The sequence below is a fragment of the Bombus bifarius genome, unplaced genomic scaffold (assembly GCF_011952205.1).
Source record: "Bombus bifarius isolate JDL3187 unplaced genomic scaffold, Bbif_JDL3187 scf7180000007996, whole genome shotgun sequence".
NCBI lineage: Eukaryota > Metazoa > Arthropoda > Insecta > Hymenoptera > Apidae > Bombus > Bombus bifarius.
The window spans coordinates 66634-82073 of record NW_022884376.1 but is presented as its reverse complement, the minus strand read 5'-3'; the positions used below and the strand labels follow the sequence as shown (position 1 = coordinate 82073).

The 15440-nt window shown below is 38.4% G+C and overlaps 2 protein-coding genes across 2 annotated transcripts in view; one reads left to right on the top strand and one right to left on the bottom strand.

Moving 5' to 3' along the window:
- Positions 1 to 639: 639 nt before the first annotated feature.
- Positions 640 to 2299, bottom strand: LOC117206130 (leucine-rich repeat-containing protein 57). Its single transcript, XM_033445175.1, has one exon. It carries the CDS (start codon positions 2197 to 2199, stop codon positions 1483 to 1485), a length of 717 nt encoding a protein of 238 aa, XP_033301066.1. The 5' UTR covers positions 2200 to 2299; the 3' UTR covers positions 640 to 1482.
- Positions 2300 to 2889: 590 nt separating this feature from the next.
- LOC117206129 (guanine nucleotide-releasing factor 2) overlaps positions 2890 to 15440 on the top strand; it is a 56430-nt gene continuing 43879 nt past the window's right edge. The window contains exon 1 of the mRNA XM_033445172.1: positions 2890 to 3016. Within this exon, the coding sequence (XP_033301063.1) occupies positions 2983 to 3016 (34 nt within the window). The 5' untranslated portion in view covers positions 2890 to 2982. The remainder of the gene's footprint in view (positions 3017 to 15440) is intronic.

The following is a 15440-nucleotide window of genomic DNA, read 5'->3' as shown; positions in this document are numbered from 1 at the left end:
TAGTTAATAAATGCAACGATTTGTTTAAAAAAACAACATATTCATATGTCGCATCTGATTTTATCAAGTTTTGAAAAATAATAATTTCAATAGCTTCTTGTAATTAACTTGTATGCAAAATATGAATTTGTAAATCAATTTTATATTACGTTTATGTATAAATAACGATTTTGCCACTCTAATCTTAAACAGTTGTACGAAGTATAAGCGCCGCAATAGCTAGATAACATTTTGGCTATTGGTTATTCACATATTAGCTGATCATTGGATATTGAATGCGCTCTAAAATTAGCTGTAATTGTCCAATCGGCAGAAGACTGGAATACGAATCTCTTATGCCTAACGAAGTAATACTTAAGCTACTCACGTATTCGCAAGTGAAGGGTTGCTAACTTGGAAGTTGAAGCATGTAAGTAACTTTTTTTCTGCCCGTAACTCACCTGCCGATTTTTTTTTTTTATTTAATTTCAGCAGCTCTTCCTGTTCAGAAAGCAAAGACCAGACACGCCATTTTGGGATGCAGAACATCATTTGTTTTTCACTCGCAATAGTAAAATAATTTTGTCTGCATATTTATACTTGTAAATACTATAATTATACGCGACACAAATTGATTAGGAAACGTAGAAAAATTACAAGTTCAAAATAAGAGCACAATTTATTTTTACGAAACTTAGTTTATGAAATAATTAGATTACACATACGCAATATCATATACACAATAACAATGTTTTGTGTACATTTACATATTATAACTGGTTATAATAATTTCAGAAATGTCTGCTTCAAACATATTTTTGATTGTATCTATAAGGTTTAGTTAGCAGCGTATAGAAATATGTATAGATATTTTAAAAAATGGGGAACATTTTGGAATTAAAAATGGTGTTTTTGCTTCTTTGAAACAACGAAAAAAGAAAAAGAAAGAAATGCAAGAATTTTTCGCAAAATATATTATTATTATTATTATATGTTCTACTAACGTTTCATAAATTATGCGTATATATGATCATTTCTGTAAGAACTATACCGCAACACGAAATATATATCATGACATCGTTTTATAATCCATGTAATAAAAACTGAAATCCCGAATGTTATACCAGATCAGTGGGTTTATATGTATGTACATTATTTTGTGTATATAATTTTTATATCGTATATCGAGCTCATCATCTAATGAGTTATTGAATTACTAATGAATGCATTTCTCTCTCTCTCTCTCTCTCTCTCTCTCCCTCCCTCTCTTTTTTGTTAAGTATAAAAATGCTTTTCCGTAGAAGCATTCATCAATTTATTAAAAACGTTCTTATCTCACGAATAATTTAAGAATTTTATTTTTATGATTACTTTATCGCAGATATCGAGTATAGTAGAATTACACGAACACGATGCGGCTTGTTTTCAACGTCATAACATAATTATGTAATTATTATTATTATCTATAACAAATTTCGTAATAAATATCCTATAGAATAACTCTCAAAACAGTTTCTTTTTTACCGCAGTATACCTTTCCATGTAGTTATCATAACCATCGAGATTAGCGAACTGTTTCATTTCGAATAAATTTCCTTCGACAGAGAGAACGGAAATCTTGGAATCTTTCAAAATTTTGGTAGGTATCGCGCTCAGTTGTAGACAATTTTCTTCGAGTCTTAAAGTTTTTAGGCGCGAACATTCCGCCAATTTGTCAGATATAGTCGATATTTGATTTTGATTGAGGTTAAGTTCAACCACATGTAATGCCGCAGCCGCGTCGGGAATTACGGTAATTCGATTCTTCGATAAATCCAATACGTCCAGAAATTTTAACTCGCAAAACATGGGGGGAAATTCGGTTATACGATTGTCAGATAAGTTGACCTGTTTCAAACGTACTAGTTTAGATAAAGACCAAGGGATACTTTTTATTTGGTTCGAACTTGCGTTTAAACATTCTAACTTGGTCAATGCTCCAAGTGCTTCGGGCAAAGTGGTCAATTTGTTATGATTAAGATTCAACTGCTTTAATAATGTGAAATTCCCAATTTCATCGGGAATATGACCAAATTTGTTCTCCGATAGATCCAATGTTCGTAACAGTGGCGACAAAGCTAGTAGATTTTGTGGAAATTCGTCGAGTTTCCTCTCTGACAATTTTAACGTTCCGGTTTTCTTTGCAGTTTCGTAATGCTGCTTCAAGCCAGAGTTCCCCATTTTACTTTAACATCGGCAAAAATAAACCCGTATACTTGTTCCCAATTTGTTGACATCAGAGGTTTTACACGGGTTTATGTGAATAATAACTTTCTACCAATCTTCGAGAGGCATAAACAGGAAATATGGTTTTCGCCTAACTCGCTTTATTTTCTTAACAAATGATCGATCAAGTTATCGGAAATGCACGCAATGTCTCGTTATACATTCTCGTTGGTTGCTCGGTACTCACTCCTCATCACGGTTAAACCGTGAAGCCATTGAAATATATTTTGCTACAGACTGTATTCGATCACATCGGTGCGGTGGACGATGATTTTTGCGAGCCACTGTACCAACGTAGCAGAGTCAGTCGTTGCGCTGCCACTCCTCCGATTAATTTTCACACGGCGATACTTATGAAGCGAATCGTCGCAGCGGGTTAACCAGTGTCGCGGTTTCTATTCTCGCGCGAGTGCAGTCGCAGAACATGCTGCGCTTGTAAAAATCAGTCGTTCGAAAACATCCTTCCGAGATCGAAAATAGAGTGAAATGTCACCCGAATGACAGTCGGCCGGCCATATTGCTCTGGATGGTGGTTGTGTTCGAATCGTGACCGCGCGATGGCGGTTCGCGCGCTCGCGCCCCGAAACATGGCCGACAAACGAAGATGTAGCGGTGCACGTCGGGTTTACATTAGACTGAAAACGCCGCGGCAGTTACTGGTGTGTAGTTTACGATGCGATCATTCGTAGAAATGGTGAGATAGTGTCGTGGCTCGAGAGGACATACTATCGGCTAGCGATGGCCTCCACGCCGAAGTCGGAGAAGCATGCAGGTGAGTGATATACTGTGTAAGTACTATGACCTACGATCAAAGAGAACGTATGTAAGTATGTAAGTATAGGATGTTCTGCAACAACGACGGAACCCGGCCGTCGTCGCCGTTCTTCTTTTTCTCCCTTGTCAGTCAAATTCTTACTCGTTTACGTGCGTATCACAAGAATTTCTCACAGCTTAACATCCTCGAACGCCGCTATAGTCACTGCCGCGTTAATCTAAATATTAGCAGTGCAATCGTTCACGGACGCTACCGGACGCGAAACGTCAAAAGCATATGCGTTAGCACGCTTCTTCTATCGTTTCTCTTTCTCCCTTCTTTCTTTCTTTCTTCTCCACATTGCGTGTCACATTGCTACAGGTGCCCGTTTCATTACGATCGACGATTACAACGGGCATCCTTCTGAAACGTGGGTAATATACCTTTCGACAAACATCACGCTCAGCGAGTGTCACTTATAAATGAAGGAAGGGTAATTGCGCCCGGTAAACGCGTTTACAACTTCACCTTTCGTTCGACTCATCAAGATCGCATCGCTCTAATTTCAAAGATTCCATTTTTCATACGAAACTAACGAAATTTGTTGCTCGCGTTCGAATCTATAAATGGAAATTGCATATCGTATCGTCTTTCGTAGGAATATGGTACACATTTTTGAAACTGCATCTGAAAGGACTAACGTTGGCCGATGTTGCCCGAAAGTGAAAGAAGAACCGCACGAAGAGTGGAAATAAAGGCACGAGAGGTGGAAGAAGCATTGTTGATTTTCTTCCTCTTCTAGTCCATAGAGTCGAGATTCGTCCTGATGCTAGGACAATCGTTTCCTTTCTCGAAAAACGTTACGCGGCGGATGCACGACACTGGTAATAATACGCGGTCGCCTGGAGAGTGTGTCAATAAACCGTCCACGCGCCAGGGGCGAGCCCAATGTAATCCGAACAGCTGCCCGTGTCGCGAGTTTTTTTAGTTCGCGTTCGCACGCTTCAAACAAAGAGTTACATACTTACTTACATATACGTAGGTCGGCATCGAATGCGACGATATTAACATGTTCGTCGCGTAAGTCTCATATTTCCGTTGGTACGCGTATCAAAAGCACATATTAATTTCGATGTCAAACTCAAACTATAGGTTTTCTCTAGGAAAACTACATACGTACATACATATGTGTCGTGATCCGATCCGATCAGCAGTGAACGTGTTAAAGCCTCGAGAAGTCAAAGTCGTAAGTTTGTTTACGTTGTTTAAAAATTACACGGAACGCGTCGCGTTGCATCGAGCATGCGGCTTTTCATTTCGATTGCTCTCTGCGTGTAATTGATAGCGGTAACTATGACATGTCGTTACGTTGCTTTTTACTATATGCACATGTTGCACGCGAATTTAATAGAAAATGGTGTGGTCACGCATAATTTAAATAGCACACGTAATACATAATACGCGTATTTATTAGAGACGGAGGTCTATCAGAGGTTTGAGATGTTTTGAAATATTTTCAAGTGCCCTGTAAAATTACCGCACTATCTTGAAGGTATATTTATCTAAATGTCGAACAGTATTCTACGCATGAAAGATATTCTTATAACAATGAGAATATAAGTGCATATTACGTACATATTCTAAGGGTAATTAAAATAATTAATATAACTATTGACACGAATGTTGATAACTTTTGTAATTGTAATTATAACACAGTATGCATATATTGTATATAAAGGGCGAACAAATCACAGACATTACTATTAACTTGCCTATTATTATTCGTATAATAATTCGATTCGTTTTCTCGGCCTTTTAATACTTCATCGAATCACAAACATCGGACAAAATTTATACTGTACAAGATGAAATACACGCATAAATTATTAACGAAATGTACACACTATTATCTATTCGACGTAATTTAGGCAGCAATTTGAGACTTTATATTATCATAAAACGGCGATGTAAATTTCTTTCTTTCTTTCTTTCTTTCTCTTTTTAATCGCAAATTGAACGTAATAAAATGGCCTCAGAATATCCGACGCTTTTATTTTATTATTATAACGAGTACTACTTATCGGAATTGTTATGTTCGATCACGTAGGACTGGTGACGGGTAGATATTCTTCAAGTAAAGGCAGTTTGATCAATTCGCCGGATAGCTAGTAGTAGCAACTAACACGGTATATACCCTACGTCATCTGTCGCTGGGTAATTGTGTTTAATGCGAGTTGATTTGTTCCCGGTTGAAATCGTGGAGTGTCTGTCATGTTCTGGCATGGTCTTTCGCATCTGAAAAATAAATCCGCCGGATCTGTCCACGGGTTACAAACGTTAACGGGTTTAAGAGAAAAAGGCGTCAACGAAGTCACAGTTATTATCGATTAACAAACTTTTAATACACTTTTTACCATCGCGTCAAGTCGTCGAATGTAGCAACAACTTTTTTTTTCCACCTGATCTATTACATTAGAATTTTGTACATTATATGCATTCCTTTTCTACGTATTTTAAATGTTTTTATCATAAATCAACTCGAACAACAATTTGACAACGAAACAAGAACAAACGTAAAAACGTAGAATTTCATCTTGAATCGTATCAATTACTTGAGATTTGACTAAAATCGTGGGAAACAAAATACAATCGTGTCACGATAGAACAGTCTTTTTTAAAAATATCATTACGTTATCGTGTAGACACATTTTTCGGAAAAGTTTTATTTTTCTGGTTACTTTTTGGTAAAGGATCGAACAATGAAGCTGGTCCAACCGGAAGGTGAAAGGTACCTGAGCCGAAAGATCATACGAAGAGTGACGACGAATGATCTTTCTTAAGACTTATATATAATATAAGAGCTTAGTCTCCCTAAGAAACAAACTATATCTCATTTCGTAATTCGTCGCGTATTACACCCAGCTACTCCGATAGATTATCGCCAACGCAACGTCTCGAACAGGTGCTCCGTTTCGTGTTTACCAGTTACTACAATACTTAGATCGAGAAAGAATCGAGTCTCTTCTCGGCGAAACATCGCAAGCTCGCATTTCGCGAGAAATAAATACTCTCGTAGAACAATTACCATAGCCATAAACAGAAGAACGTTGGAGAAGGGGAGAAATTGCACCCTCTCGGTTAGACGAGCTGGATACTGCGAACTCGGTCAATAATAAATCCACGGTTTTGCCAGGGAATTCCTGATGAAAAGCGTACTCTCGTTAAATTTCCAGCTAGACCGGCTGGTTCGTTGAAATAATTCTATGGTGTGTCGCGTAAATGCCCGCAGCCGGCGATGCTTGAGCAGATTAAACGACTTTGTCGTTGTCTGGAAAAAGAAAGGGAGTAAGGCGAGGGTGAACAAGGAAAGGTAAGAACGTGCGCTAGATCGAAGTGCGATTAAATTCTACGCGTTCTCTGGCCTTTCTCCTTTCTGCTCTGTTGACATTGTATGTGCGAGGTCCTGCCGTTTTGTCAGTTACGCTCTCCTGCTGGATCTCCTCGGTGAAAACAGGACACGGGAAAATATAGGGTACGCAAATATAGGTTGGCATGTAAAAGTGTCTGTCTTACGGTTGGAAAGATGAAATTTCGGCGGAGTAGTTTCCTCTTCTTTCTCCCATTTTTATTTTTTTTTTCCTTTTATCTGCTCCTTTTCTTTCTTTTTCCTTTGTCACAGAGGGACGTTGTTCATAGAATAACGATAAAAAAATGAGACTCGTCACGTTAGATTTGTTCAATACATATCGATTCCATTTTTTCAAATGTTTCAAATGTTTGATTATTCTGAATTTCAACTTTAGTCCGCGATATCCAACGACATAGCGACTTTACGAAGACCACTGACTTTACGAAGCAAGTAATTCATTAAAGAGCGACCCGTCGACAATATCGATTATATTTCTCGAGTAAAGAATAGTCAAGAAGCAAATACCGCGCATACATTATACCATAAACAGCGTCAGGAATAGGAAACAAATCCTATACGTTATATTAGACGTGTGTACACATAGGCATAGACAGTCGATCATCAACGATCGTACACAACGATGATCGGGTTTAGGATTAGATTCTTAGATGCTCGTGTTTCTCGATTCTCGATGCCATCGGTAGCTATGGTCGACGCGAGACCATAGGGGCAAGTGTTGTGGGTCTCGTATACCGCATACATCTGTATATCAAGCACCGATGCGATGCAGCGTGAGGAAGAGACTGGGATTTGTAGCGTGTGCATGGTACATTCACCGGCGATTCATGAATATGCATCTGTTTTCACGTTTCGTCGAGCAAACGTGATCTCGGTACACGGATTAGAGGGGAACGTGCACGTGCGAAAACCAGTCGACGTACGTGTTACGCTTGATCCTAATTTAGGTTCTGATCCAACGGATCCCATGCGTCTTATTCTTCTGTAGGCTCTCGTTGCACGCGCATAACGCACACGTTGCATCGCATCGAGGCTACTAACTGAGCTCGATACGACACCTCCTTCGCCTTTCTTCGGAAATTAATCGTCGTCATTATCGTTTCCTTATCGTTCAATATCTCCGCGTATACAGATAATCGCGGGTTTTTACGGTAATCGTCATGGCGAAACGAACCTGAGCCAAAGAGTCTTCTTGTTCCGTGATACAACGTGTCTGCGACAAAGGATCGAGCAGGTTGAAAAGAAATTTTCCTAGCGGTAGGAAGCTTGCTGGACGAGTCACAATGGTTGTGGGATTCGTTTATAGAGAACGTAAGTTTTGCAGACGTTTTGTTGCTTTATCTTGTACACGAGACATTTTTTACCGACGTTAATCGTTTCGTGAAACGATAATCGATGGTTTTGGTACGAATGTGACGATATGAATTGAAATTTTGGGAGATTCGGCCGCGTTAGAGCCATAGAAAAGCGTATACAGAGAATTCCATTAAAAAATTGTTGCGTCTAGTCGACGATAGATCCAATGTATTTAAGAGGTAGTAGTATGGTATATATCGGGACTAAATGGTATCTTAATTTAACTTGATTTCCTTCCTTCTTATTATTTCAGAGTTATTAGGGTATTATTAGGTGAGAAAATGCGAAGAAGTTGAACGACGTTCGAGACGATAAAATATCGAGATTAAGATATCAAAGAGTATTTGGAAAGTTGTTTGACGATAAGCATTCGAGGACTTACAACTTGACAATTCATTTAAAATTGTTAGAAAGTCAGTTAAAATGTAGGCTATTCTTATTTATCCGTAATGTACTATTAAAATAGGGTACAAGTACTACCATCGAAGTATGGTAAGGAACGAGTTTTTGATAAATTATTAGCCATTTACATTTATATTTATGATAAATATCCTAGTTTTTATTGATTTGACACATCATGTATACAAATATTACCCTCCAGTTATTCGTTTCATTCGATTTTCTTGCATGTTACACGTAATATACGTAAGTATGTACATGTACAATAATGATAGATTTAAAAGTCGAAAATGTAAATCAATTAAGTACAACACCGTTAAGGAATTCATCGATATTGTTATATATTTCTTTCAATCGTTCTCTTATCTTGCTTTTCTTCCATTCCGCGATAGTACTATAAAAGATCATTGTCGCGTTACGTGTAATGTATTACTAGGACTACGGATAAATACTATTTACGATTAGCAGTAGATTTTCTGCATTTCCTTGAAACGATCGGGCAGCAAACATTTCACGTAACTAGAGATCGTGCGATACAAATTTGTTGATTCGGCTATAATTCCGAGACGATCCGATATGAAATTTTGAGAGTCGCGGGGAGCATGGCAAGGGAAAGGTGGCAGTAGGCTACGAATAAAAAATTCAAGCTTCGAGTGTTTATTAGTTTTCCTCGGATATTAATGAAAAAAATATTTCGATAGCATATATCGAATTCCTAATTAAACCGTCCTCGCTGTAGTAGTTGTCGATTGTCAAACAACCGATGACTGATGACGCAGTGGCGATATCGGCTTCAGTAGCTATAGCGCACCTACAATTAGACCGCTTCTTTCTAAGCTACGTTACGTTTTAATTTCGGTGGCCGAAAAATGTTAGTTTACGATACACTGTATGCATATGTTATATATACATGTATATATTTATATTTATACAGATAATAAAACACGTAACCGGCGATCGGCCTCGGTTTTCAAGCTGGATTGGGTTAGCCGGCCGCAAAATGATCAAGCATTTGATTGCTTAATCACTTTAGAGAATGTTTAAATGGAACATGAAACGTGCGTGTGTTTGGGCGACCAAAGTTACAGTAACCTGTTTTACGCGGAATATCCTACGAGTACTGAGGTCGATATCGTTATTGTATTATTACGTATCACTGGCTATTCGACGAGTCGCCGAGATAACTATTAACTATAGCGGGTATAGGCAGAATTCGATGTATAACGCTAAAAATTTTTTACTAATATCTCGGAAATTAACTAGTACCTGAGGTTCAAATTTATTATATGTGGAGTTCGCTATTTCGTTCTCTCTAGTTCCATCAACCCTCACAAATTTCGTGCCGATTGGCCACTGGGAGGAGGGGAGGGTGGGATTTCGCGACTTTATCCGTTAATTCTTTTAATCACCTGCAACTTTTTGTCGGTGAAACTGTAGAAAAATTAATAATGCAATGTAATCTTTAAGAACGACAACCAAAAAAACAAAAAAAAAAGTGATTAGCCACAAGCCAGAGATCTTTGTTCGAAGGTAAGTGACCGATCGTTCGAAGCATGACACCTAATCAAGAGGAAAGGAAAGCTTTGACTGGAGGAAAATTATAATCTGCACGGTCGTTTTCTTACGCGAGCTAAACCAATTTATGGTGCAATGGCAATGACAATGTCCATTGCATCGTCGACGAAGACGAGAAGCAAAGAACGGCGAGCGAGATGAAACGAGAAAAAGAGGAGGAAGAAAACTAGTTCTAGCCATCGCACGCTGACACAGTGCTGCAGGGGTCCGCAAATAAATTGTGCCGCCTCCTTCTCTGCTTCTCAATTCCTCGTCTCCTCTCCTCGCTCTCTCTTCTCTTTTTCTTCTCTTCCTCTTGCCTTTCTCTTGCCTTTCTCTTCTCTTTCTCTTCTCTTTCTCTTCTCTTTCTCTTCTCGGCTCTGCTCGGCGAAATAAAGAACGAGCGTAAGAGCGGCTGCCTATGTGCGTGGCCTTTTGTCTCGTCTCCTCTTTGTATCTTCTTGTGTCTCATTCTACCGTGCAGACCTTTGCGAGGCTAGACTGTGCACGCGCGCGCGCGATCTCTCTCTCTCTCTCTCTCTCTCTCTCTCTCTCTCTCTGTCTCTCTGACCCGTTAAAATAGACAAGCCTTCTTTCCCGGCCAAAGTCACAGATATTACTGGGCGATCCTGCTAGTGGACGGTCCACGAGTATTAGCCGCGGTTCACCTCCGGATTCGCGTGCGACTTGCCTCTCTTTGACTCTGTCGTTTAAACTCGGACGGACCTGTTTGGAATCCGATCCGCGGACCAGATTTACGCTCGGTGCTCTTTCGTAGACGTCTCCAACGCACTCGTCTAAACGTCGAACACAACGAAACGACGACGTCGGGGAACAGTCGGTGAAGTTTTTCGGTGAGATTTTCAACATCCTGACGAATTTCAGCTGATCGATCAATTCGGATTAGTTTTTTGTGATCGATCGCGTCAACGCACGGTGGAAACTAAGGGACACTACGGTGCACAGATCGGAGAATCGTGTTGGCTTGGTGTGAAAATTCGTTTCAGACTGATTACGTTTTTCCGAAGGATAATATAGAGCTGAAGGTAAAAGTTCTCGATCGTTGATCGCGTTAATCGTAGAAGATGGATTACTGTTGTAAAAATGAGTTACGTTAAAGAAATCTAGATGCTGGTATAGAAACTTGGTTGTAACAATCGTGGCGAATCCGTTTTACGTAGGTATATCGGTTTTATGTAATTGTTCGCGCTTTGGAGAAAGTGTATGGACTATTACTTCGAAAGTAGAGATTCCAATCTTCCAGAAAATACACAATGAGGAAATTTATGGAAGATGAATCGACGCGAGCAACAATCCGTGTTCGAGATAGACGCAGTGTGTCTCTAACGAGTGATTAGTTTTTTAGTGGATATATATTTGCCGTGGTGAAGTGGATCGATTCTTACCTTTTCTACGATCGTACGACTGCGTGGATATTGATGGTTTTTGCATCGATGGAAAGTGGATAAAACGAGGTGCATTAAATATAGGAAGATTCGTGTTATCTTGCTAAAACTTTGTAGATTTACAGTTTGGAAAATGATAGAAATCAAGGTAAATCAACATCAAGATTCGTGTGAAATTTTGATCAACTTTCCGTTCCCACGACTGACAAGATGGATTCGGTTATTCAGTTATTCACTAGACGTAAAAATTCCTCATCTTTAATTCGTTGATAGAAAAGATAATCAGCCAATCGTTATACTAATCGCCAATGTCACAAACATAATTCATTTAGGAATCTTTTCGCCTCTTAATGCAACATCAAAGTCCTATTAAAAATACATTATGTTACATATACGTTTGCAAGAACGAAAATGAAGCGACTTGATCAAAATTACCTTATCTTTGTCAATTTTAAACTTTATGGGCTAAAAGATTTCTTACTAAAGCATAAAACATCGTCCACTATCATCTACTATTATTTATTGTCAAAATCTTTGGAGGATTCGTCGCAATGTAAAGATTAATAGATTAATTCGTATTCGAAGATAGAGACGATACATCTAGCAGCAATGATCAGCGGTTTAACAAAGTTTTGTAATACGAAGATTAGGGGAAGATTCGCAAATTCGATACGAATACTAAAGCTTTTCATATGTCGGATTAGCTTATTAAGAAATCAATGGCGGATATGTAAAATTGCGGTACTAATCTCCACGATAAGTACATCAGTTTTTCACGATTCACATTGCGTTGATCCAAGTTCCATGGTTGATGGTGTGTAGTATAGATGTATCGCGTTACATCAGAGGCAAAGCTTTCCGAGAGCGAATCTTTAGTTGTTCCGCGATCTTCCACCAAAACGGAGCTTCGTCGAGTAATAAATCCATCGATCAGTTTCTAACTAGAAATCGGAATGTTTTTAACAATGTACATCGCGTCGTATAACAAGTAACATTTCTTTTATTCTCATCTTTATCTTCTCATAGCCTTTTGTCCTGGTGAATATCAAATACCTACGTAAAAACCTGCAGATTGTAGTAAATATTAATGTATTTTTTATACATCTTGATAATAATCTTTGCCGATCGATCGAGGATTTTAGGACAGTATCTGGTGTTACGCGAAAAGCACGGTTTCTCGGTTTATCGCTTCGTGGCGATTCCCGAGCATTTCAAATCTCGGGAACAGCGTGTATCGAGTTAGTCGTTGAAAGTAAAGCTCTCGATTCTTTTCCACGAACAATAGCGAATCACTTCACGATCGACGACTTGGAAGCTCTAGGATAATTCCTGTGCCTAGTTACACCAAGTAAACAATTGCTCGACGTTCCTTCTTCTTCACTTAGAACTCATTTTTACTAAGTTGGTGTAAAGTGGATTTTCTTTAAAATCGACTAGTTCGAAATGGATGTGCGACGAAGAAAATTGAGAATTTACTTTTGGTGTTTGAAAACGAAATTCTCAATGCAAGTAACGTTTATATTTAAACGTAAAAGTGTGTCGCAGTAACAACTAATGTTGATTTGTTCGATCGGTGGCTCGGTTTTACTCGTTATTCACTCGTTTTCCAGATCAAATAACAGCGGTGTTTCATGTTGAACGACGAATAAAATGCGATGAATGAAAGTGGCATGGGACTGACTCTGCCGATGATGCTTGTCAATGGATCGTAAGATTTATTTATAATGATTCTTTTTTTAGAGAAGATAAAGAAATTCGAATAAATTTGCCGAATAAAGTGAAAAGCATAGATAAGGCTGACATCATTTTTCTAATTATACTATATGGAGAGAGATTATCACATAAATTGCTAGTATTGCATGTGGTTTGTGTGTGTACACGTTTCTCTGAAAAGAACAACAACGTTTCAACGAAAATATGAAAATTCATCGAACGGTTAAGTGATCTCATGATCAGAATAGTGAGAAAGAAAAAATATACAAGAAGAATATATATGTAACGTAGAGCCGCGTAAAAAACGTTGGTCACAGTTAAAGTTTAGTAGCGCGTCGAGTGCATGTTTTTAATCAAATACTTGGACGAAAATTCCGTCTTATATTTAATAGTTAATCTTGGTTGTTTTTCTTCGTTCGGGTTCCGCAAGTAATCCAGACTATGTTTTAATACAATCACAGCTTATTTATTCCGCCATTTCATCAAGCCTTTCTTACCATTTCTCTCTAAATAAATAACACGAATCAATGGATAAAAAAGTCGATCGTTGAATCGTCTCCTTTTCCGAAACGGAACTTTTTGAAAAAAGTGGAAAAACCATTATATGATATAAAATATAAAATTCAATATATTTCGTACTGAACGATTAAACAGAGCGAATGTTCTATACTACGTTATAGTTAGAAAACGATGATAAATATAATTCTCGATCATTTAAAAAAATATTGTCCGTCTCGCTTAATAACATTTATACATGTATTTCGATATCCAATAAGTGAAAAGTTAAAACTAATTGTTTCTTTATGGACTTGATAAATTCGCCCTTGAAGACATTGGACATTTCGCAGGTCTTCCTATCGAAATGCTTAATCGTTAATTGCCGAATTTATACACCGTCGTTTACTCATTGTCGGCATTTACAATTCGAGCGATTCCAGCGGTTCGAGCGGTTCGAGCGGTTCGAGCGGTTCGAGTCAATTCGGCATTGTGACGACACGACGTCGCGTCGCACAGATTTTTAACGCGCAAACATCTCGCTTACGTTAGAGCTCGCTCGCGAAAATGTCGCGACATGTGCATAAGCAAACTGAAGCGGTCGTACGCAATTTACGGATTCGCGTAACCAACGTTCCGATCAACCGATATCGTCGAATCTTTCCCTCCAGCCGTTTCGTTTCGTTTCGCTGAGATCGAGCGTGTTTTTCCGCAAAGTGGCGATTAAAAGATCTACGCGATGCTCTTGACGACCTAGATCGCGACACGTCAGACGATCTGGAGCAAACGGCGCACAGATGCTGCGTAATAAACGATCAAGGCCCGATTAGTTAGCTGAATAGAAGCCGGCGCAGCGACCGATATGCGTTTTAATCCGTGCGAACGACGTTCTGCGGTCAAAGATGACGACGATAAGCGACATCGAAGCGATTACTTTTCATTCTTTGAACAATTAAACAGCAACCCACTTGGAAACTTTGGAAATAATTCGTTCATTAATTCAATGAATTAAAGAGAAACGTTTTTCCAGCCGAGATAATTTAATCAATTAAGCAATTTCAAAATTGCGACAAAGATGATTAACGGATAAAACGAAATAATCGTATCAACAGCAGAGTCAAACTATTTAATTATTATATAACTAATAGATTCTATATGCTATAATATGGAAGTTGTGTGTCGTTAGTTGCATTTAAATATTCTGTCATTGGCCGTGTCTTAATCGTGCAAACCAATGAAATTTAATTAGAAAGAATAAAAGTTAACTGAATTAATCGGCCGTAAACGGATTTAAAAAAGATCAGAGGAGAAACAAAAACACCAGGGGCAGATGGAAGGAAATAAAAAAACCAGTCCAGTATGATAAATTTTTATTTAAAAATTATAATTTTATTTTTCGTTCGCTGGTCAGCATTAACTCCTCTTATTGTTTCCACGCTAAAAGTCCTATCGATTTTGACGTTCCACGTCAAACGCAAGAGAAAATCGCGCGAATCGCACCAATGGATCGTCCAATTCGAAAAATAATGCAAAGTCTTAGGCGTGACAGGAAGCCGAGTATAACTGGGTCGCAAGTTCATCATCGCTAATTACGATTATTATTAATCAGGAAGTTTCGGTCCGTCGCGAAATTCCCGCGGCTCTGCATAATTACAAGGCTGTCGAAGAGTATGCTAAATAATTGCACCGGTTTGTAGTCAAGATTGTTCTTGGGGTTAGGTTAGGACGTTGGTACTTTACCAAAGTCGGCTAATTTGTTGTTATTCGACAACGTACTGCTAAGAGAGAATCGTCGATCGTGGTTCTATCGTGCTTCAGACGTTTCTCTAAACGTTCACGTTTAGAGCTGACACTTACTTACTTTAACACTTTCAATACAGATTCTTACATTTCTTCTTACATTTATAGACGAGATATTTTGCATATCTCTCGAGTAGTACGGCTCCTCCAAATAACAGAAATTTATTTTTATCGACGGGATTAACCGCGTTAAAAGATTTTAAACACAGAATACGTTGTATTTTTAGAAATAAATCTTTCTCTTTTTCTCTTTCCTTTATCCGAAATGACACCTATAAACATACAAATATTA